A 23,652-nucleotide genomic window follows, 5' to 3' on the forward strand; every position below is an offset into this window, starting at 1 on the left:
AACAAAAGAAAAAACACCCAATGCAGGCCACTCTGAACGCACCGTCCCGTTGCTACACGTGGTAATTTGAGGCGCAGGGAAGCTGGTCTGAGTCAATGAGTCGGAGTTGTCTTAGCTATTAGTAAAAATAAATTAAAAATAAAATTAAAAATGCACAAACCAGATAGAGGTTTTTTTGTTGTAAGACACCATATTCAGATTTCACCAGGCTTACCTTGTCCATATCAAGGGGATCACATCATCCATATCAGGGTGACTGTGGGTAGTCGTTTTGTGGTCGGAAGGTTGTAGGTTTGATTCCAGCTTCCTCCTTCCAACATGTCTGTGCCCCGGGGAAAGGTACTTAACCTCAAATTGTCTAATGATCTGTGCATACATTTGTGAATGCGACTAGTGTAAAGCGTTTTGAGTAGTCAAAAATGATGGGAAAAGTCCATTTACCATCAAACACACCAGAGGATCCTTGTGTTTATTTCCTATTCGTAATCTTGTAGTTTGTATTCAGACAGTCTGTCTCAAGTGGTGGGACAGGACAAAGACTTGTAAGAAGTAGGAGGAAGAGAGAAGAGAGGGACCTCCATGCCCTCACCTGTCCTCCGTTTCACACTTCCCTCATTATCAAAACATATTTTAAACTGTATCTGTTCCAGTTGCTTGTTTGGTGGGGTTTCTGCCTCCTGTGTTTCTTTCTTTCCTTTTTTTTTGACGTGTCAGCCAGCTGGAGTTTCCAGGGCCTCCTACCCCCCCCCACCCAACATCCCCACCACCACCATCAAAAATTCATGGAAACCACAGCGAACAGACGTGTAAACCCGTAAGAAGAGGCAGCGCCAACTTTCCTATCACTCCCTCTTTTTTTTCTTCCTCTCGTTTTCTGTCTCCTTTCATCATTCCTCTTTGTGTTGCCCGCTCATCCTCTCTTACCACATCGTTCTTTCACCTCGCGTTCCCCCGCCCCTCAACACCCCCACCCTTTTCCACTCTCCTTTCATCTCTCCATCACCCTCTCTGTCAATGTGGCAATTTCCCCCCTCACCCCATTGCGGCAGGCACGCAACTGCTGTCCCCTCGCCGTCTCTCTCGCTCTCTCGTCGCTGCTTGACACTGTCAACAAGCAGGTGGAGGTGGCTGTTATTGTTGACGCCTCTGCAAAGGTTCCAGGTAATGAATAAAAGGGAAGATCGAGGGGGAGAGGATAAGGGAGAGGCAGAGACGGGAGCGGAGTGAGAGAGGCGTGTGCGAGATGGAGGGAGAGGGGGATGCAGCTTGGCTGTGTCAGCCCCGTGTTTGCTTTCTTTTGTTGCCGAGCGGGAGAGGCCAGCACAGACATGCTCGGATGCGGGCGCACGTCCACAGGTGCAAGAGCAGAACTTAACTGGCTCTCACATACCCGCTCCATGACGTGACGCTCAGCTGCTGTTTGTAACATGCGGCTAGATTTCGTAAGCATGAGTCCCGACTCCTCACTCATAGTTTCCAGGCCTTTCCCCAGTTGCTGTATCAGCACCTGGGGAAACCAGCCCTTTAATTTAGCACCAAATCGGAAGCTGTTAAATCAGATACCAACTCAATTTGCGTTAGCTTTTACAAACATATTGTTTTGGATGCAAGTGGCCTATAAACTTCCCCCACCTTCAAAACACTTACACCATCCCTGAGGCCATGCCGCCCTTGTCATAGAGCCGTACACATCTCAAAAGCCTCTGATCCAAACTGAAATGCTGCTTTTAAAGAGACAAGACATGTCATCTTTGACAGCGTGAGGAATTGTTTTATATATATATATATATATATATATATATATATATATATAGAGAGAGAGAGAGAGAGAGAGAGAGAGAGAGAGAGAGAGAGAGAGAGAGAGGTTTTTGACCTCTTACTCATACAGAGGATGGATTTAGGGACTTCTGACATGATAATTTTCAATGGTTCCTTGGTTCTTAAAATCTTAAAGCTCCATTCTTGTTTATCATGAATATAACCAACTGATGATGTCGTACCCCAACACTACTTTTATGTTCTTCTCTGTTTTGGTTCCATTTCCATGGCAGTGTTACAGCGCCAGCCAAAGTTACTCGCTGTCCACTTTTTGATGGCAAACGTTATAGAAGTGACAAAATAGATGGAAATGTGATTTATCAATTATGTATGGAAATGACAATATTTCATTTTCTCAGTCAATATTTGAATTGAAAAACTTTACATGATTTCACCACCATTTTTCACACAATGCATGTCATAATTGAAATGATTTACGATGAGGCTGTGGAATATCTCAGCTCTCATCATGTCGGAGACCATTGTAGAAGCGGATTCCTGACAACAGGTTTCAGCTGAAAGTCCAGCCAGTCAGAGGATTTAGCGCCTCCAATTGCCAAATGTGCCCTTTAAACAGAGAAAGAGGTAAAATTTGGGGCTACAGCGTGCAGATGGGTAGAGCGTGTTTTTGGCAGGAATGTAACACTACAGTCTCTTTTTTAAATGTCAGAGTGAGTACACTGCAAAAAAAAACATCTTGTCAAGTTTTTAGTGGAACTATTTTGAAAGTCTGAGATAACACAAAACTAACTTACAAACAACTTTTCAGTCAGATATAAGAGCTCGTTTTAAGTCAATAATTCCCTAATATTGATGAAAAAGTACCAGTTCCATTGGCAGATTATTTCACTTATTACCTGGGGAAAATGTCTTGTTATAAGTAAAAAAAAATAATAATAAAATATGCCAATGGAACTATCAATTTTTATCAATACTAAGGAATCATTGACTTAAAACAAGTTCATATTTCTTGCTGTGCAAATGTCTTAAGTTTTCTAAGACATTTGCACTAAAAACTTGACAAAAAAACACTTGGTGATATTTTGATTTCTCACAGTGAAAACGTGTTTCGTGGGTCACATAACACGTATGTAAATCTCTGGCGTTAACTGAATGTTTAATATAGATGAAAAAAAAAAGAGCATAACGTTTTACCGGCCCATCCTTGTTGTTCGCCAGCTTGCAAATTCTTCCGTCAGATGAGTAACACGTAAATAAAGCCTCTTATTTTTATGATCCACCCGTTCAGCCGTTGGAAAAAATAAAATCCCGGGTCTACCGGGGCCTGCTGTCAGATTAGAGGTCGCTCTCAATTCAGTTTTGGGCACTGTTCCTTCCTCGATCTGCCGCTGTCTGTTAGCCCGTGCGTGTGCATGAGTGAGCGACTGCGCCTGTGTGAGCATGTCCGAGGGACTGGACCGCTAACGGAATCTCAAAGCAAACATGACAACCCCTGCCTCGCCGTGTCAATGTCAAGCCTGTTGCAACGCTTCATGAGGCTCAGAGAAATTTATCTCAGTGTCTGAGTGAAAGAAAGTGAAGGACAGAGAGAGAGAGAGAGAGAGAGACAGGGGGACAGAGGGAAGGTAGAAAGAAGGATGAGTGGATCAATTGAGAATGAGCATCAAGGAGAAATGTCACATGTCTGGTTTGTTGGCAGGATAAAGCGCAAAACTGTCAATTTTCTACATTTTTGACTCCCCCCATCTCTCATTTCCAATCTAAGCTGTTTTGCTTGTTTCCGAGCCAAATGATGGTCCTCAACATATTTTCAGACTGCCAGTGAGCGCCGTTTGGCAGCACTGGCAAATTCTGTTGTCTTCCCGCCTCCCGACACGTTCCGTGTTCATGTGAAGGCACGGCGGCGTTGGAGAACGCGTCACGGCCGCTGTGAAGCACCTGATGGAAAGACAAAAAGGGATGACGACGAGAGGAAGAGTGGCGGATAAAATGCACGCAAACGCATTAACAGGAGTCCAGAGAATTTGCTCTCCGATGTGCTGAAAATTTACAGACATTGCTTGTTTTATCAAGGGAAACGAGCTTGTTCAGCTCGTTTGCCTTGTGGCAGACTCGGCTCAGCACCACATTATCGTATAAATCTTCACTAAATTCCTTCTTGTCCTGTTTCCTGATTGCAGTAAGAACCCCTCGTCCAAGGATGGCGTAGCCACTCCAGGAACTCCCAAGGTAAGGACAGGCTCGTATTTCAGAGCAGCGTCTGACTTTCGTGTGGATGTGATTTGCTTAGTTCAGAAATGACATTGTTGGAATGATCCATTGCTGTCCTGTCAATCAGATCTGCGCACATCTTTTCTTGCATTTCCCACCAACAAACTTACCCAGGGCTGAGTCCTGAAGTTCGCAGGCAGCCGGCCCAACAGGAAATGTATGTTCTGGTTTTCTAATAAGCTGAGGAGAGATTTAAGGAGCACTTCCTGAACCGCACAGACAGAGAGCATTCTTGGAATATTCTCACAATAATATAATATAATGTCAATAATTACAATTTCTTTCACTCTGATAGCTCGAATAAACCTCAAAGAAACCCTCAGAGAATAAATACCAGTCTTTAAAACGGGTGCTTTGGTCAGACAAGACAAAAACGCACCACCCTGAATGCACCATATCTCACAGTGAAACATGGTAGAGTCAGTGTCATACTGTGGGAAAGGATTTTTCAGGAGAGACTGGGAAACGAGTCAGAGTGAACGGTGCAGGGTTGTCCTGAAAGAAAACCCCTTGAAATATTTTAAACTCTAGTGGAGGTTCCAAGGTCCAACACTAAGCATACAGTTGGGTTACAATTGAAAGTTTTACGTCAAAAAATCTGACTTTGAGCTCTTTTTGTGAAGTCAATGTCCAGATGTACAAACTGGGAAAGACATACCTCAGGGTTTCCCCCAGTGTATTATAAGCCTGCTGGGCCACCAGGTTTTACTTCCCCACCCACCAGGATAATAATCTTTTGTTTATTTGAAATAAATAAGACCAGTAAAAGTGATGGCAAAGGTGGGTTATGCTAGGTTGGTGAATAATGAGACATCTGCAGGCTTTAGCTGACAAATATCTTTTTAAAATTATAGTGGAAACCCACAAGAAAGACTAGTTTTGTTCAAAACTGTTTTATTTTCTTTGTGGTTTTATTTCCAAAATTTTCTGTTGACGTTTAACATTTTTTGACATAAAAAGCCCATTAATTGTAATTGATGGGCTGGCCGAGTGCCACCTCCACCGTGCTTAGCTGGATTTTTGGCGGAAAACCCTGTACCTCCTTAAAAAAATGGTGGCTCTGCAAGTTATTGACTTTAAGGCCGGATGCCGCACTTTTCAGATTATTTGTTTAATCCTCATTCCATGCCAGAAAAACATGTAGCCTAAAAGGTCCAGCTGAACGAGTGTTGCCTCCAGTTTTTAATCTAATTAATCTCATCTTCACAGACTGTAATCTTCACATGAACATAGAAAACCTCCGATGACTTTTCTAAAAAGGCCAAACCTGAGCCACCGCGTTCCATGTTCGTTTTCAACCTCTAACCTCAGAAAGTCGAACACCTCGAGTCAGGGAGCGCTTTGACTCGAACATGAATCGACTGGGGGATCTTGAATAAATCAGTTCTCCCCCTTGACCTCCCCACCCGACGCTTGGTGCAGAAGGTGCTGACCCAGGCTTAAAATGGAGCGCTGGCGGTGCTGCGGGTGGGCTCGTACTCGAGTGAGGCAGGCGGAGGAGGGTTGAGGGGTGAGCGCTGGCCCTCCTCTGCAGCCGTGACTGCGCATCTTACCGCTGTCGTTTAGTATGCTGCGGCAGGCCGTGGAGAATGAAGAGGGCAGGTCTGAAGCATACGGGCTTGTTGTTGTTCTCCTCCCGCTGCTGTGCGCCACCCATCCATTTCATACCCGGGATTAACCCCAAAACTCCTCCTTATGTCCTTTGTTTTTCTTCTTCTTCGGCTGTACTCACAAGGTTGTTTTGTTGGGAGAAAAATGTAACACATTCGAAAATGAACCATGTTCAGGTATCTGACGCGATAAGTCGTAGACGTAATTGCTATTCTGGTGTGTTTCTTTTTTTTCTTTTTCTTTTTTTTACGCTGGTCTTTTTGCATGTTGATTTAATTAGCGCTTTTTAAAGACCAAATTTGGAGAAAGACCTTCATTTTTAACCTCTTTGTAGATTACCACTAAATGTCATATTCTAATGATAAAACTTAAATACATTCCTCGACCCCCCCACCACCCACAAAGGTAAAGGATTCCTGACCTTTTTAAATCTGTGAAAAAGAAGAAAGATCAGACACACGCGCGCGCACACACACAGAGAGGCAGAAAAGCACCATGCATAATGTCCAATTTACTGTGGCAGCACTGGAGGTTGGTCATTTCTCACATATTATTATTAGATTACTGCTGTCGAGCACTTAAGCCTCTGCTCTGCCCCTTTCCACTTGATTAATAGGAGATGACTGTAAATACAAATATTTCACAGCTGCCTTGTAAAAAGAGAAGAAGAAGAAAAAAAAACGAAAGCAGCCACATAAGCACAAATGAAAACATAAGTACGGAGGGAGAGAAAGTGAGAGAGCGAGGGCCGACAGTTGTAAAAGAGAGACATTACCTTCCCTCTCCCCTCCCGTTCTCTCATGCCCTCGTCTTCCTCTTCCCACCCTTGCTCCTCGGTCACTTGCCCGAGTCCCCTGACTGTCTTTGTCACAGGAAAGAGGGTTAAAAGAGGATATTCTTTTTAAGCACGCGCGCGCATGGCAGAGCAGCAGCGCAAAGTGTGGTGGGACAGATTTATGGACAAGCGGTGTCCTGTAATGTCGGATGTTTACCCTCTCTCCCGCCGGCCCGCTCCTCGATTTTCCTCCCGTTCCCTCTGAGGGCTTCCTCACTTTCCAATCGCTCTTTCTTCCCTAACTCCTCTTAACGTCCCATAAACATTAAGTCTAATCAGAGGAAGGAGTTTTATAGAGAAAGTCAGACAGGTTACAGTCATCATCGGTGACGTGTCGCCCTTAGCAGCTGAGGCAATATCACTGCCGGGGTTCTCCAAGGGTAATGATTCCGGGTCTTTGCTGCGTCGTAGATCTTCGAGGGACGTAAATAAATGTTCAAATGTTGTAATACGTGTTAAGAAAACCTTCACATTTTTCACTTAGCTGAAGTGTTTTGTCGTAAGTTGCTTTGGTTTTGCTTCCTCGTCAGTCCTAACCCATCATCTGATGCTCTAAATGGTTTCTCTTTTTTGAAGTAAAGACGATGATCTGGTTCCCTATTCCTTTTCATTTTTTTTTTTTAAATAACAGTAGGGTTTGCCGTTGACACATCAATAAACACTTTAAGATCTATTTAAATTGTACAGTTAGTTGGACACTAATTTAGTTTCCCCTAACTTAAAGTTTCAGCTTAATTGACCGCCACAGTGCCAAGGCAAAACTGCTGCTCAAAGGCAGAAAGGCCTGAGATAACACAAACTTTTTTCCTCATTGCTCCACAACTCAGTCGTACAACATGGATGTGTCTTCTTTGTAAAGTTAATTTACAAAGAAGGTTCCGATTTTCCCTTGCAAAAAAAAAAAATCACCACCGGCTTTTAGCGGACGGTATTTATTTTTTTGTGCTGTCTGTGTAAATCCAACAGATATCTGCTATTAAAGTTTTCAGACTTAAACTGCATGCTCTTCTACTGCTACCAAACTATATCAGAATGTAACGTGTTTTGCACAAAATTCAAGTTTTTATGAAATACCTTTGAAGTCCAAATGATCAGGGAAACGCATGATGCCACGCTAACCTTTTCAAATTTTTTCGCTGGGGAATCATGCACGAGCTTTGATTACTTTTCTTCTGTAAATCTCCGTTCTTTTTTGCTCCTTATTGTCCTGTTGTAGCTTTCAGACTGCAATATGTCATAGAATAACCATTTCTCTATATAGTGACAACATGACAAGATCATTTGCGTAGAAGATGACACTTTTTTTTTTCTTCTCCCTTCTCTGTTTGCCTCTCCAGTCGATGCTTTTGTCAGTGCACATCAAGAGAGAGGGAGAGTCTCCGGTGGTGTCACCCCTGTCATCTGAAGATGCCCACCACTCCGACAGATATCAGGTCACAAAAGCACATACACCGCTCGAGGCAGTCATGGTTGACGTTACACTTTTTTGTTAGCAGGAAGCTCCTCTCTTTCAATAGGAAACATCAGAAATTTAGTTTATTAAAGGAATTTCATGTCTTTTTGTCTATAAGTTGAAGCATGATTCATTCAGTTTAGGCCAATTTATATGAATGTTTATCTATAAAAAAAAACAGTTTACAAGAAAATCTCTCTCCTTTATGGGCTTGGAGTTGAGACACCTCTTAATCTGATCAAATATTCCAAAACATGAACTCAAACTTGACATTAAAATAAAAAAAAAAAACAATCCAACACATTGAAGTTGAAATTGAAAGGTACATTAAGGTTGTTTTAACAGTCTAACAAAGTGTATGTGATGATATAAGGCACTGAAGTGATAATGATATTATGGTAAATTTTGCTTTCTGATGCCTTCTCAGCAGTTAATCTGAATAACAGACCAATCTTCTTCAATCTCAGATGTCACCCTGACTGCTTTTATCTATTCTATTCATCAAAATTTGTTCGGCTAATTCTTCTGGCCGTGATGTATCTCCGGGTTAAGTGAGTTTCCCCCTTAACACCATAAAATAAGAACTATTAAGTCCATGCCGACGTTACATCCATACGTTTGGGATGACACAGCTCATAAAGACCTTGAAGCAATAAAGGAGATTTTCTCATTTGGTGAAACTGCTGAAATCACCTTATATTATACAAATGATTAAGTCGATGGCGACTTATTTTAACACCTTGAAATGAAGCATAATGGAAGACTTTACCACCTCCTCCTTTTCAGTCAACTCTGAGTGCTTGCGGGCTTTCTCGCGTCTCCTGGAAACCTGACCTGTCCTCAGCCGTTCACTGAGTGTATCATAATGATAAGGCAGCAGTGGTGGTGGTGATGCACGGCCAGCGGGCCAATAACTCAGAGACTGAAGAGGGAGGAAAGGATCAGCGAGGGGGAAAGTGAAGGCCCGGCTGCTCAACGGTTTCCACCTATGGCAGATGGGCTGAAAATGAGAGCATTGTTCCGGTACCAAAGAGCGGGTATCCATAGCTGTAAGAGGAAATGCTTCAGTCAGCGTATAGCCACTGCGTATGGCCCTCCAGGTTCAATCCCAGCAGATCTGAGGGACACATTTTGCAAAAGACAAAGGTGGATAGGCCAAATGAGTCTGACCTCAATTAATTTCATAGTACTGTACATTTATTGCTGAGGCCATTATTTTTAATGACGCAGGTAATTCACCTCGGGCAGCATGAACTAACTCGGACCCCAAAATGTTCCAGATATGAGCTCAAAAGAAAAACCAAAATATTAACAATTTATCTTCTAGACATGAACGATACATTTACTCAACTACAGTCTTCGTAAACCTTCACAGTTTCTGCTATCAGTTTTTTGCAAAAGACTACAGTGTACTTATATATTACAATGGTTAAACACCATATTACATAATGTCCAATAAAAAAACTCTGCAGGAGATCCATAGCTCAGATGAGAGTATCTCCAGAGACCAAAGCTAGTGGTCCTGCACTCTGGAAATCTGGTGTGTGTTGACGACTGCCAAGAATAAATTCCTTGCTGAATGAACACTATATGGCCTAATCAAAGTCTAGACCCAAATCAAATTGGGAAGACTTGAAAATTGATGTTCATTGTCTGGTGTCACAAAGTTTTAACTGTTTAAGGGGGGAAAAATCAGTCTCGATATCCTCAAACGCTGGTAGCTTGTATACTTTTCTGTTTTAGCTAAAAAAAAAAAAAGAAATAGCAATAATAAATAGCAAAAGAAAATAGCAATAAAATAAAACAATATACCACCTCCTTGCTACTTCACAGTGGTAAAATTTGTGGAAATTCATCCAATTTGCAATTGTAGCATGAATAAAATAAGATTTGGCGAATCTTTCTGCAACCTGACTTTGTACTTTTGATGCTTTATTTAAAACATTTAGCAAATATTAAACTCTTGCATTTCAAACAATTACAAACTGTAATAGTTGAAGGTAAGTTCGACTTTTAAATTTGAGAGCATTTGAAATAAAAATAGTGACACTACCCAAAACATAAGAGAAAAGCTCTATAAAGTAATCCAGATTAATAGTATAGACCTATTTTATTATTGTGAGACATTCTTAATTAAGTCAATAAATCAAATAAATAACGTTAAAAGTAGCAATAGCCACAATAATCTCTATGTAAATCATCAGAATTGCCTCCTGGAGGTTTGGTATAAAACCCGCTGCTTCCCCCTAGTGCCCAATAGGCGAAATAACAACCAACGTCTTGCACACTTCCGTTTCCCCAACGGTCACGTGATAAGAACAAGCCAACATGGCGCCCGAAGTGAGAGCTTTATGCCGACTCGGGCGCCACTTTCAATCCTTCTCCATCCGGGTGGATTTGTAGTCCCAGCGTTGAGTTTTTTGGGATGTAGAATATCCGGCGCCCGAACTGAACTCCGCGCAGCAGCGAGTTTTAGGCCCGCTGTTGACAGGAGAGTCATGGAGGAGGTGGAAAACAAGAGAGAAGTAGGTGGAACTGTTTACCGTCTGCCTCGATAAGCGCATCTCCCCCCCCAGAAAGTATCCAAAACAATCCCGCTCAGAACAGCGCGATGTGCCCTTGTGAACACTGCCCGCTGTCTAATGAACGTCTAATGAGTATTTCCTCTCTCTCCTTTCTTCTTTTGCTTGCAGACATTTTTACGAGTTCGGGCAAACAGGCAAACGAGATTGAATGGTATGTACACATCACCGGTTCGCCTCATTCTGTCGTTTGATTTGACAATAGGTTTGAGAACAAGAGTTGCTCTGAACTTCGAAATTAATAAAGGATTCTGAAAAGTATATGTGCTTGTAAAGCCGCAAGAGTTTTAATACGTAAGCTAAATGCTACGTTGAATAGAATTGAGAATAAATGGCCTCTTTACCAGACCAGAAAAAATGCATTATGATATTAAATTTGCTCTATTTATGTTTAAACTACTTGGGGGGGGAAACATGCACTTTCAGTGTAGGGGTTTTATATAGAAACCACAACTTAAATTTCAGCGTGAGTCTTTTTGTGAAGTGCGTTGCAGTGGAATTGTATGAGATAAACTAGTGTACAAGTAACATATAATTATTAAACAGAAATAAATCGATTTTTTTTATTACAAAAAATCTGAAAAGTGTGGCCTGCCTCATCCTTTACTCTGATGTAGCCGAATAATAACCATTGCAGCTTATTTCCTACTAATTTCTTCACAAAGTCTGGCTTTGCGTGATTTAATCTTTATAAAATACACCTGTTTTTGAAAACCCTTTAGAGAACGTCAAGGAGAGAACATTATTGAGACCCAGGAAGAGAGCAGAAAGTGGAAGATAAAAACATTTAAAGGAGGGTTTGGAATGTTCAAAAGCTTTTGAACACAACCTGGCCTTTGTTGAAAGAAAGAAATAGTCCCAATTGCAAATTGTCAGGGGGATAGAGCAGGAAAACAACCCTCGGCATACAGCCTGAGCTACAGTGTGATGTTTTAAATGACATCTGCTTGTGTTGTTCTGAATGGCCTAGTCAATGTCCGTACCTCAACCCAGTTGGAAATCTGTGGTGCAACAACTTTGACATGTGACGTTCACAGATGGTCTCCATCCAGGCTGATTTGAAATGGAGCTATTATGAAGCGCCGAAAGGGAAACATGCTGAAAGTCTGGTAGAAAATGCTGTGAACAGACAAAACAGGTTCGCATCAGTGACGGCGAATATAAATGTACATCACACTTTCCAGATTTTTAAACAACTGCATTTTTTAAATTTTTTTGTAAATATTGAACTTCACATTAAGTCCTAGGTTGTGTTTGTTGATCACAGTTGTTTTACAAGGCACTTTTTAAATCTGGCATTTTGAGAAGTTCTCTCCGTGTGGGGACTTAAAGGTTTGAGCTGCACGTAATTAGCAGCCTTTTCCTCTCCTCTTTAAACAGTGCTTCTCTTGATTAATGTCAGGAAGAGAAATGGCATGGAAGCCCCTTCTTCTTTCGCTCCCTCCACACTCGTGCCCCGCAGTTATGGCATGCTGCCTTACGTCCTCCTCCTCTTCTTCTGCTTCTTCTCCTCCTCCCTCTGTCAGTTGCTACGATCCCTCTTGGCCTCCTTTGCTTTTCCCAGCCAGCTAAAAATTAATGTCCCCGCGCGCCATTTGCAGTTAAGAAAAAACGACAGAGACTCAGGGTTCAATCACGGCTGTTCGGCCCTGTTAAATTTCTAATTAAATGTGTGGGTGGATGGGGGTGGAGGCTGAGGCTTGGGTGGGTGTTGTGGGGGGGGGGGGGGGATGCCATGACAGAGAAACAAAAAAAAGGAATCGAGCAAAGGCACTGATGTAGAGAAGAGTGGAAAGGAATTGAGGGCGTCCCTTCCAGCTGTTTCTCTCTGAAGATGTTCCAGAAGGTGGCAAGTTTGGGCAGATCAGCCATCTTTAATCAACGACATTAGAGGGAATTAATCAGTTATCGAGATGGTTGTCAACTGATTTAGTGATCGATAAATTGATGACTGGAGTACACGACTTAAAAAACTGTACAGAAAATGTATACAGCTTTAATTCAAGATTTTAAAAAAAATACATTCTGTAAATATGTCCTTGCCAAACAGCTTAAAATCTTAGTTCACTACAGTAAAAAAAAAAAAAAATCTTCTAAGCGCCTTTTGATATCCAATTAATCAAAGAAATAATTGATTAACCCTACCCTGTATTGGCTAAAGTAATGTATTATTGCATTTAGGCAGGAAAATGATTGTTTTTTCTTAAAAAGGAACTGAATAATTTATTTGTATCTTTTGATATATTTCTAATCTATGCAGATGGCTTAAATAAAAATTTGCAGAATTTGCCAAATTTTCGTATGTGATTAATCAGTTAATTGTCAGAATAATCGATTAGTTGTTCAAATAATTAATTAATAGCCAGAATGATTTCTTAATCGTCAGAATGATCAGTAGATTATTTGATATCTAATATTAATCATTACTTGCAGCCCTAATGATTTGTGAAGCACTCAGTGCAGAGATTACAAGATAAGTAAATTTATTTGTTGTTTGTTTTTTTTACCCCCTCTCTTTCCTTGTCCCTCTGCTCCAGCTCGTATAGGCAAGATGAAGAGGAGGAAGCCTGAGGAGGGGGGGCAGGTATGTCCGCTGTGCAGCGCCCCATTGGCTGGGAGCGAGGAGGAGATGAGTAGACATGTGGAACAATGCCTGATCCAGGTAGTACAATCCCGGCCCCTGGACCCCCTGCCCTGCCTACCGCCCCCACCTGGACGGCCTATGTCTTCCCCTCTTTTCCCACTCACCTCTCTACTTCCTGTAGATTCTGACCAGTCTCATCCATGCTGTACTGTACAAACAAATCATATCGGATCAGCTGCGAATGACTTGAGCGCAAAAGGGGGAATATTCACACCGGACTCATGCAGTCTGTTTCTGCGAACCGGTGTTTTAAACGAGTCGGCTCTCATCTGCAGGTTATCCCATGTGACACGGTTTTAGATGTAGCCCTCGCTACCTGTCCCAGCTAAACGTCACGCTCTCTCTTTGGTAACTTACTTACCAGCTGTCGCCTCTTCTAGAGTAGATGTTGAGATAAATCATTGCTACTAATGAACTTCTTCTCTATCTCATGTCACTGATTGCCATCCGTCAAACCAACCAGAGATACTAAAATCTCCCAGCATGATTTTGTTTTTCATTTGCCATCCGTGAAATTTGTTGCAACAGTGAAAGGATTCTAGCGTACACAGCCTTGCAAAAGTATTCATTCCAATTTAAGTTTGTTTTTTTTTGTCACATATTCGACATTGAGAGAGTGAAATGTCTTTTGCCTCAACTTATCAGTACAGTATAAGGCTGATCTGTTGACTATTTTTTGGATTAGCTGATTAATATTTTGACAGCAAAATGCACTTAATGAGAGATTTTTTTGCTGAACTTGTCCCACACAAAGTTGCAACTATGCTACTTGAAGAGTTCTGGGTAGGACGTATTTTAGGATAAAAGTATATTTTTGTAGTTTTGGCTTAATTACATCTCTCAATATGGTGTTCTTTCATGAATTGGCATATGAATTGGCTGTTTTTTATTTTAATACTTTTACACTTTATTTAGAAAAAAAATTGCCCAAACCTTAAATCATTGTTCTTCCATTTCACCGGGTTTTTTTTACTACTATTGTTGGTCTGTCACTTAATACAACACAGTGAATTTTGTGGTAGGAACCTGTCACAGTGTGAAGGAGTGTGAACACTTTTGCAAAGCATTCTATCTCAAAACATTTTAAAGAAATATTTTCCGTGAAATCTTTCATTTGAAGTAAATTGAATGAACTAAATTCATGTAGTTTAAATGCATGCAGGTAAACGTCTTTGTTGAATGTTTGCAGCAGATTCATGTCTATAAAATACAACAGTAAAAGCTTTGTGAATTTCAAGTATGACTTATTAGTACTTAAAAAAAATAAACAAGGCAGCAATATGTTTTGGGTTTCAGTTCTGAAGTACTGGTAAAGTTTGTATGGACGTCTGGTCTGTCACCGAATTCAATCCTTAACCCCGAAAGAGTGCGGAGAGAAAATAAATTCACGTTTAGCCAGTTTTCTTTGAATCATTATGTCCTCTTTTAAATTAGTCCTTATTTGTTTGTTTTTTGTGGGCCAGCGCGAAGGGGCTCTGGCCGACGAAGACTCCGCAGACATGGACGGCGAGAACGGGCGGGGCTTCGATGAGTACGAATGGGCGGGGCAGAAAAGGATCAGAGCTACGGCCTTACTGGAGGGAGGCTTCAGAGGTACAGACACATCTGATGTGATTCTTTGTTGGTGGCTTTTCCCACCAATTCCAGACAGCGTGTTACTGCCTGGAAGAGGCGTGTGTGTGTGTGTGTGTGTGTGTGTGTGTGTGTGTGTGTGTGTGTGTGTGTGTGTGTGTGTGTGTGTGTGTGTGTGTGTGTGTGTGTGTGTGTGTGTGTGGGTGTGGTGTGGGTGTGTGTGTGTGTGGGCTTTCTGACGGTGTAGGTGACTGGTCGGCTGACTGACTGACCTCTGAAATCGGGTGCCACACTCAGTTCCAGCAGTTTGTTCTCTCCTCTTCTCTCTCGTCCGTCTGTCTCCTCTTTTGTTTCCCTGCTCATCCATCATTCAGCGCTCCGCTGTCCAATGTGAGCAGCGTTAGCTCTCCGAAACCGGCGTCCAATGTGACCGGCGAGCCGTAATGGTACCTGTGGTCTAGCGGCAGCGCGGGCAGTTCTGGGGTCAGCCCAGCTCAGCTTGGCTGAACCCCGCGCAACCCTCTGTGCGGAGGGAAGGAAAACACATTTAGCTGGGCAATTGACCCGCTGGTCACCACTTCGTGTGTGTGCCCAGAAATGCAATTATAGAGCCGGATAGGAGAGCTGGTCATTGGGGAGCACAGCAGCAGCGGCTCAGGGACACAACACACCTTGTGTGCAAGCTCTTAGCTCAATATGATCCCCTACTTTTGTTAGCTTCTGTAAGTTTCATAAATACTTTATCGTCTTTAGATTAGTTTTGCTTTATGCCAGAAAGGGTTGTCTGTTTTTATATGAGAACCAATTACACTTGAGCTTCTTTAAACTTTTTTTTTTTTTGGTTTGTAAGACATCAGAATTTTTTAAAAATGCCACATGAAATCAAATTCACAGATTCAGATCCCAAAACCGCTCGGCTGAGAGAAGAACCACTAAGAACCTAAACGGAGGATATAGGTCTGATCTAAGATTATTTTGATAAACTTGTCAAGCAAACATTCGTAAAATAGTATTTTGTATCCCAAATATCTATGAAACTCAGTAACTCAAGAATAGTTCTTAATGCTTTCAGAACAGAATTTATACATTATTTTTGCTTTTCTGCCCTTTAAGAGTGGCACAAATAGAGTTAGTTAGTATGTAGTAAGTTGGGGTTTCTGGTATCTGGTAACCAGATAACTTGAGTTGTCTGATAAGCACCTTGCTCGTATGTTGCAAGCTGTAGTTCAAAAATGCTTCAAGTGATGGGCATCCATCATTTTACTTTCTGCCCCTTGTTTGTCTTTCTTTAATAAGGACTTCCATGAATTCAAGCTTGTTTTAGGTGCCCAAAAATAACATCTGAAATCATAATGTACCCGACAAGGTCTGTTTTTAACGAGTCCAAAAATGTCTCGAGACAAATCTTTGCTCCGTTAACTGGATCCATGAACTGCCTTCATCCTGATTTAAACAAAAATGATCCCATATTTTATCTTCATTGTATCTCTTTAAGTCGGGGGGAGGGGATAGATGGTCGGTTTGAAGCAAACCGCGGTGATGCGAGGCAGACGGAGCTGCAGGCTCCTCATCTCCGCTTTCATGTGTCCCTCTCTGTGTTCGATCTGTTGTTAAACACACATGCTGGGGCCTCACCTGCCTCCCTTCCTCCACTCTGCTTGCCAAGTGGAGACAAGACAGATCAATGCTAAAGTCTCAACTAAAACACCACAAAGTGAGGCACTTAGGGGGCGGGGAGGCGGATGGAGCCCCTCTTCAGCCGTCTCCCGGGCGCTCCCTCCATCCGTCCGTCTGCCTCTCACGTTGTTTAAAGTTCGCAGCCACAGCCCCGGAACCTTCTGTCGTGCTCTAATAGGGAACCTTGTGATGTGACGCAGATAACCGAGGTGGCCTGGGGAGAGCGACTTGAAACACGGAGATACACACACACATACGCTCTTCCATCTTGACAGAAAGCTCAGAAGGTGGATTTTGTCTTGAAAGCTGCTCAGTGGTTCTGACACCCACAGCTGCATCTAGTGGGCTCTCTGGAGCTCACGACCGGCTAAACGGATATAGAGACGTTGGGGTGGGGGGTTCTTCTCAGCTGGCAAGATGAAGAGAGAGACAATTCCTCTGTGAAGTGCCACCATCCTTCCCTCCCTTTGAGAGGCCGGGGAAGAAAGACGTGAGGGGGGTGAAAAATCGAACAAGATCAGTTTATGATTCAAGTGTCTGTGAGTGTAGACTTCCCTGTGTCTCACACCGGCTTAGGTGGGTTGAAAGAACCCGTATAGCTCAGATAGAGAGTTGTCTTGATCTGTCTGGTGGTCTGTCTCTGCAAGCTGCAAAGTGGACATATTTCACTTCCTAACTTTCCCTCATACTGCTGGTCACTTTACAAAGTTTGTGTTGGTGCAAAATGCAAGTGAAGTTATGATTGGAACGATGAAGTCTTTTTTGTTTTTTTCGTATCAATTCAGTTCAATCTGAATAAAAATGATAATTTTTTGTGTAAAGGAAGATTTGTTCTATAATTTCCACACTATTAACATATATACAGCTCTGGAAAAAAACAGAGACCACTGCACTGAACTCCACTGAAAACCTCCTGGCTATTCCACCACATATTGATTTCTGAACTCTTCCTGAGTTAAACCATTAGTATTGTTGTTTCTAAATGAATATTAACTGGCTTCCTGTGCATTATTTGAGATCTGAAAGCACTGCATCTTTTTTTTTTGTTATTTTGACCATTTCTCATTTTCTGTAAATAAATACAAAATTTCTGCTTGGAATTTCAGAGACATGTTGTCAGTAGTTCATAGAATAAGACTACAATGCAAAAATAGACATTTATTTTACAATTTCAAGTCATGATTTGGAATAAAAACTTGTTGTTTTATTTTGTCACGGTTCGGTACATTCTGGCACATGCATTAGTACATAGAAAACAGAAACATGAGCCAAAGCAAAACTGAACAGAAGTTTAGAGTTACATGTAGAACCCTTTGTTCATGCCAACTAATAACTTTTAATATCTATGTTGGGTCTCTTTAAATGTGTCCGCCTCCAATACTCTTTAAATCAGCATGATATTTTTGAGTTATAGCAACATGATTTATGTAAGAGAGGCTTCGAAACCATGATGGCTTTTAAAGATATTTTATGACCAAAGACTCAGATTACCTCAGCCAACGACTTGTACCAGTTCTAAAATGATTCTGCAAATTAATAACACAGTAAGGATGAGGAATGAATAAGGTAATTAGTTCGACATAGAGCCTGTTTTGTTTCTTCGCCTTTTTAACAGACATTACTGGGTCGAAAATGGCTAAAAATGTGAACCAAAAAAAATGTTTTTGAAAGGTAAGCAGCAGCAGACAGATCTCAAAGTGCGATACCAGGCCGTCCCGAGGCACCCTGGAAGAGAGGAGGGGGATTACTGCCGGTTCAGATGGACCAGAAGGATTGAGGAGAGGACAAATCTCTGCTTTGTACATGAACTTCAAAGATGACCGTCTCATGTCTTTGTGTCTGGCTTCCTCTCTCCCCCCTCACACTCTCTCTCTCTCTCTCTCTCTCTCTCTCTCTGTGTGACCTGTAAATGGCAGGGAGATAGTGTGATCACCTTTGACATTACTCCTCTCAGCTTATTAGGGGGTCCTGATAATTGCTATGGAAACAAGATGTTGCCAAGGTCATTGGATTGGCTGAGGCGAGCTGCCGGTCGGCCTGATGAGGCCTTTGATCGTGCCCGCCCGTTCAGATCTGTGCTTGTCGTCTTGTCGTGTTGACATGCATGTAAATTGAGGCTCTCTTTCATTGCTGCCGCGAACTACACAACACAGAGGAGGAAATATGTAGTTAACATGTTAAAGAGTCAGCGATATTGCAGGGAGGGGGCTTCGATAATGAGACAGATCGGGGAGTGGAGGAAGTATTGATTCAGATGATTTGGCGAGCCAGTCGTTTATTAAGATGGGCTAAACACCGTAGAGGACAGTCAAACAAAAGAACACATATGTTGGAGAAGTTTAAAATTGAGGTAATTGTGCGGGAGGGAAGAAAAGGTGGAAAACGAGGCGAGAAAAAGAAGAAGAGGAAAAAAAGAAAAGACAGGGGTGGGGGTGTTGATACATAATGTGAGTGAAAGGCAGTTAGAGTGTGGCTGACCTTTCCCTGGCCAGATTAGATTGGCCTGCCAAGACTGCTTAGAGGAACAGAAAGAAGAACAGGGGGATCACACACATTCAGAGCAAACATGCCGCACCAACCCTGGCGGTGAACACACTGCCGCACATTTATGGTGTGTGTATTCACTCCCAGTCGGCTCAGGAGGCATCCAGTTTACAGTAGAAGTCCAGATACTTAAATTACGGAGCTGAATCATATTTAACAAGACAGTTACAAATGTCGAGGGGACCCAGATATTTCTTTTTGTGTGGTTTATATTGATGCTGTGTCTTGAAGCATTGAAGGCAGAATTTACTTTTTCTTTTTTTTCTAAGAAACCACAGGCACTGGTGCAACTTACTTTTTTTTAAGGTGCATCACACTTTGCAACACTAACATGTAAATGATTAATTATCAGTCTAGGAAATAAAATGTATTTATTTGAAGCAGAATCACTATTTCTGATTGGCTTAGACCGCCATTGGAGATGGTGGTCTAATACAGAAATTCTGAATACAGAAAGATGACCTGTCAGAGATTGCTTCTTTTTTCCCTTGATTGACTGGCGCACTGGTGTCACTTCAACATTTTGTGACATGATCTCATCAGTCACTAAATTGGTTTTACTCGAGAGCCCTGAACCATTATCAGTCAACTTAATTTAGACAAATTCCAACCTGTTGGCTTAAATTAGGACATTAAACCTGAAAGATACGCAACACATTGCAATACTCACTATAAAAATGGAGGAGGCCAAGTGGAGATTTGTCTTATGGATCTGTGAGAAAGGAAAAAGAAATGCAACTGCACTTAAAAATGCTAACTCAATCATTAAACTATGACCAAATCTATGATAGTGAGGGGGCTAGGTTCTGCTTTAGTAAAACATTTCCAAACCATGCCACTTTCGTCTTGATACAGACAGCTTCTCTTGACATACTGTGTGAGGCATGCGCTAATCAGATCTTCAGGTCTGGTTTCAAAAAACTGTTGTTTTGTCATCCACTCGAAAAAGGATTTCCCATACAGCCAAATTCTTTCTGACGGCCTCTTTCGGTCTCAACTTGGCGTTCACTCCATCTTCAAGTCAGGGGCACATCAAGCTGACTGAATTTGCTTTTTAACCCGCTTCATTTTTTCCAATTGCATGGTCTCCCCAGCTAAAGGAACTTGTAGTTTTACTTTGCGTTGTAACCATCTGTATCAGTATGACGCCTCAGAGCAAAAATGAATCAAAAACTCTGTTTATCTTGGTATCTTTAGGACATTCCATACATTATCCTCGTCTATGCTCATCTGCCTACCTCTATAAATTCCTGAGTGAAATGTGAGGGCAATCCGTCGGCTGGATTGTAGAGAAAGCTTCCGGGAAAGCTCAGTCGACTGTGCTGCTCTCTGACAAAGACCCCACAGTGGAGTGAGATGCAGTTGTTCGCTGATAGCAACTGTTCCAGGAAGTCTAGTGTTGGGTCTCACACAGGCGGGTTAAACAGGACGGGTGTCAGCTCCGTCTGGTTCTACCCTCAACTCCCCCCACAGACACTCATAGGCAGCCCACTAGTCCACCTGAAAGCTTGTAGAAATTGGAATAGGTGTAAATAAGATGGCTGTCAGGCCTGTCACTGGCTGACACACACCAACGGTTTCAGGCGCAACACACACGCATGCAGCCCAAATGGTAAAGGGTCTGAGTAATATACACATTTGAACACAAACACACCCCCAACTACTTTTGTGCTGCAGATAGACATAGTTTAAGTGACAGGTGAACACACACACACACACCTTGGAGAGGCAGGACCTAAGTGACAGAGGGACAGGCAGTCTCAAACAAACATGGAAAAGACACCTGTAAGTGACGGACACACAAACACACAGAGCCTACTCCTTGGTTAAGTAGAGGTGAAGGGAGCAGTCAGGCAGCGGTAAGGGTTTGTCTGAGCGTTCATCACTTGGTTTATATAGGTGCCATTCACACACACGCCTACACACCCCTCTCCTTCTCAAAGATTGATGGGTAACGAGTCAGTCTTCATCTCCTTCTTTTTGTCATTTGTCACCCGGGTTTCTGAAAGTCTTTAAGTTGATTTGCAGAGAAGTTGAGTTTAACATGAGCTTTAGCCGCCTCAGAAAGTCAGGTGGTTTCCAGCTTCATCAAGCAATATGTTGTTTATGTTGGGACCTTAAAATAATCCTTAACGATTAAAAGATAAAAAAAAGGGCAGACATTGTATTAAGACTGTAAACCATTGAGATTTTGATTTTCCATATTTGCATTTGTAAAAATATATGTTCTACTTCTTATTGGAAATTGAAGGTATATCAAGTCATGGGACAATTAAGAAATTGTAGATCGTTTTTTTTTTGGTCCACGTCAAAGTTCCCCAAAACGAACTGGGCTTTCTCAGCAAACAAACTAGAGTTCTACGGAAGCGGACTAAACGGGGCTGATGTGAATGCGCCCTTAAGGTATTGGTGTGAAAATGGCTCACTCTCTCCACAGGAACTGGATTCGCCACATGCAGTATCAAGGAGAGCGCGGCAGACAGTGACGCTGACCTCGACGTGGACGGAGACGACACGTTGGAGTACGGGAAGGCCCAGTACACTGAAGCCGACATCATCCCCTGCTCTGGAGCCGGGGAGGACCAAGGAGAAGCCCGGGAGAGGGAGGCGCTACGAGGAGCTGTGCTCAAGTATGACGTCTTCAGCAAAACGCTAGTCGTGTTTTCAAGGTTTTTTTTTTTTTAAATGTATGGGCATTTCGAAGTATTAGAGACAGTTAATGGTAGCGGTAAAATTTGAATTAAATTTTTTTTATGTGTGATTAATCTTTATTTTGCAGCCCTGACATCTTGTTCATTATATTGTAGCATAACATCTGACAAAATTATGAAATTATGCTGTTTGGTTCTTTGTTGATTTGCTCCAAGCCAGTAGACGAACTTACCGAGTTTGCATTTTCCTCAGGTTTTTTTTTCTAACATTTCAAAAGTTTGCTTAAAATTAGGTGGAAGCATAGCTAGTGGATGAAATGCTGTACTTTGCACGATGGAAAGATCACCTGGGCTGTTATATGTGCTGATGGTTGTGCTACTTTGTTGCAGCGGCGGGATGCCTTCCAACAGAATAACACCCGAGTTCTCCAAGTGGGCAAACGATGGTAAGTAAAGCACTACTTGTGCTTTTTAAATTTTTTTAGTAAAACAAAAAACATTATTATTGTTCCGGGCAGATTGAAATGAATTTCTGTGGCTGGCAACTGTGATAGACAGGAGTTCATAAGTAACTGTTACCTCTTTTGTGACCACAGAGATGCCTTCAACAAGCAACGGGGAGAGCAGCAAGACAGACCCCAGCACTCCTTCATCATCATCCTCCTCCTCCTCCTCCTCAAATGCTCCACGTACCTGTAAAAACAGCGAGATCGAAAAGTAGGTGACAGTCTAATAATCAAACATGGAAACGTGATAATGTTTCCATGTTACATTATCACGTTTGTAACATGATAATGTTACAAATGTAACATTATCATGTTACGTTTGTTACAGTGTAGACTGTTGCTGTCTACACTGTTGTGTAGATAGCAAGAGTCAAAATTTAAAGCCAGGATTCTGTGAATTGCTCAATAGTCTTTTTACGTTTATGCCTCATGTTTTCTCAGCATCCAGATAGTTTTCTTTCATCAACCTCCCTGCTTGGTTGCAAAAGGATGCATTTCTCTTGACCTTTCCACATTTTGCCCAGTTACAACATTTGCAGAATACTATATGAAGTCATCTTAGCAATTTGTCTCAAGTGAATCAGGACACTGTAAAACATGTAAAGTAAGGTCCTCTGGTCAGTAGAGAGTCGTCGCACCACTTGGAAGAGTGCTTCTCTTCTCATCTGATTTAAATTGCAATATTTTATGAAGAGCAGGCATAGACATCAGTTGCTAGATGTGCAAAGCTTGTAGAGACGTACTGTCACCAGAAACCTAAATAAAATATTATTTGTGGTTGTAAAAATGTAAAAGAGCTCAAGGTGTAAAACTTCCTTTTCAAGACATTATTTTCACAAAGCTGCTAGCACTCGTATGGTCTCCACAGCTTTGACTAACATGCACCCCTTCGACCATGGCGACAGTTCAATAGAATAGATTATTTAAATGAATTAATCAGCACTGTGGGTGTGCACATTCTCCATTATAAATATCAGCAGATTGGATAATTGGTGGACAAACCGAGCCGCTCGAGGTGTATCGATTAGAAACTCCACTGTCAAGACAAGAGTGAGTGTTTGTTAGGTGTAGACATCCATCTAATGCCTGGTTCTTACACAGAACGCGCAGCTATTGTGATATTCAGTACAGATAGTTAAACCAGTTTATTAATGCGCTTAAGAAATCCCTTAAAATCTAACTTTTGCAATACGCAGATACACAAGACTTGTACAAAGCGCCTGCTCTGTTAAAAACTTGAATGAAATATGTTTTATTCATGTTATTTTGTTTAACTCCCAAGGTCCAAGTGAAACTGTTTTGTTTTTGCTGGTTTAGTTTAACACTGGAAATTGCAATAGAGGAAAACAAAGCAAACACAAGCATTTTATTGAATGGAAAGGTCTATGTTTCTGGGACATGAAGAGAAACGTTAAGTGAGAATAGTCCAAGTAAATGAGTTTTGTCTCATTAGAGATTCTTTGCAAATGTTAAACCAAACCAAAAAGAAAAACTTACAAGTCTGTTGATATTAAAGTTGATGTAAGA

At 41.8% G+C, this 23,652-nt stretch overlaps 1 protein-coding gene across 6 annotated transcripts in view; it reads left to right on the forward strand.

Annotated features, from left to right (window-relative positions):
* rnf220a (ring finger protein 220a) overlaps positions 1-23,652 on the forward strand; it is a 174,076-nt gene that overhangs the window by 134,649 nt on the left and 15,775 nt on the right. For 3 of the 6 annotated variants that reach the window (XM_055032917.1, XM_055032919.1, XM_055032921.1), the window contains 8 exons: positions 3,960-4,008; positions 7,834-7,929; positions 10,643-10,685; positions 13,069-13,193; positions 14,639-14,768; positions 21,406-21,598; positions 22,010-22,065; positions 22,216-22,336. In XM_055032917.1, coding sequence (XP_054888892.1) covers positions 3,960-4,008; positions 7,834-7,929; positions 10,643-10,685; positions 13,069-13,193; positions 14,639-14,768; positions 21,406-21,598; positions 22,010-22,065; positions 22,216-22,336 — 813 coding nt within the window. Of the gene's footprint in view, positions 1-3,959; positions 4,009-7,833; positions 7,930-10,241; positions 10,475-10,642; positions 10,686-13,068; positions 13,194-14,638; positions 14,769-21,405; positions 21,599-22,009; positions 22,066-22,215; positions 22,337-23,652 lie in introns of those variants that run through there. The other 3 variants (XM_055032920.1, XM_055032922.1, XM_055032923.1) reach the window with 2 other exon arrangements.

The sequence above is a fragment of the Poeciliopsis prolifica genome, unplaced genomic scaffold, assembly GCF_027474105.1.
Source record: "Poeciliopsis prolifica strain line A6 unplaced genomic scaffold, Auburn_PproV2 SCAFFOLD008, whole genome shotgun sequence".
In the NCBI taxonomy this organism is placed as follows: domain Eukaryota; kingdom Metazoa; phylum Chordata; class Actinopteri; order Cyprinodontiformes; family Poeciliidae; genus Poeciliopsis; species Poeciliopsis prolifica.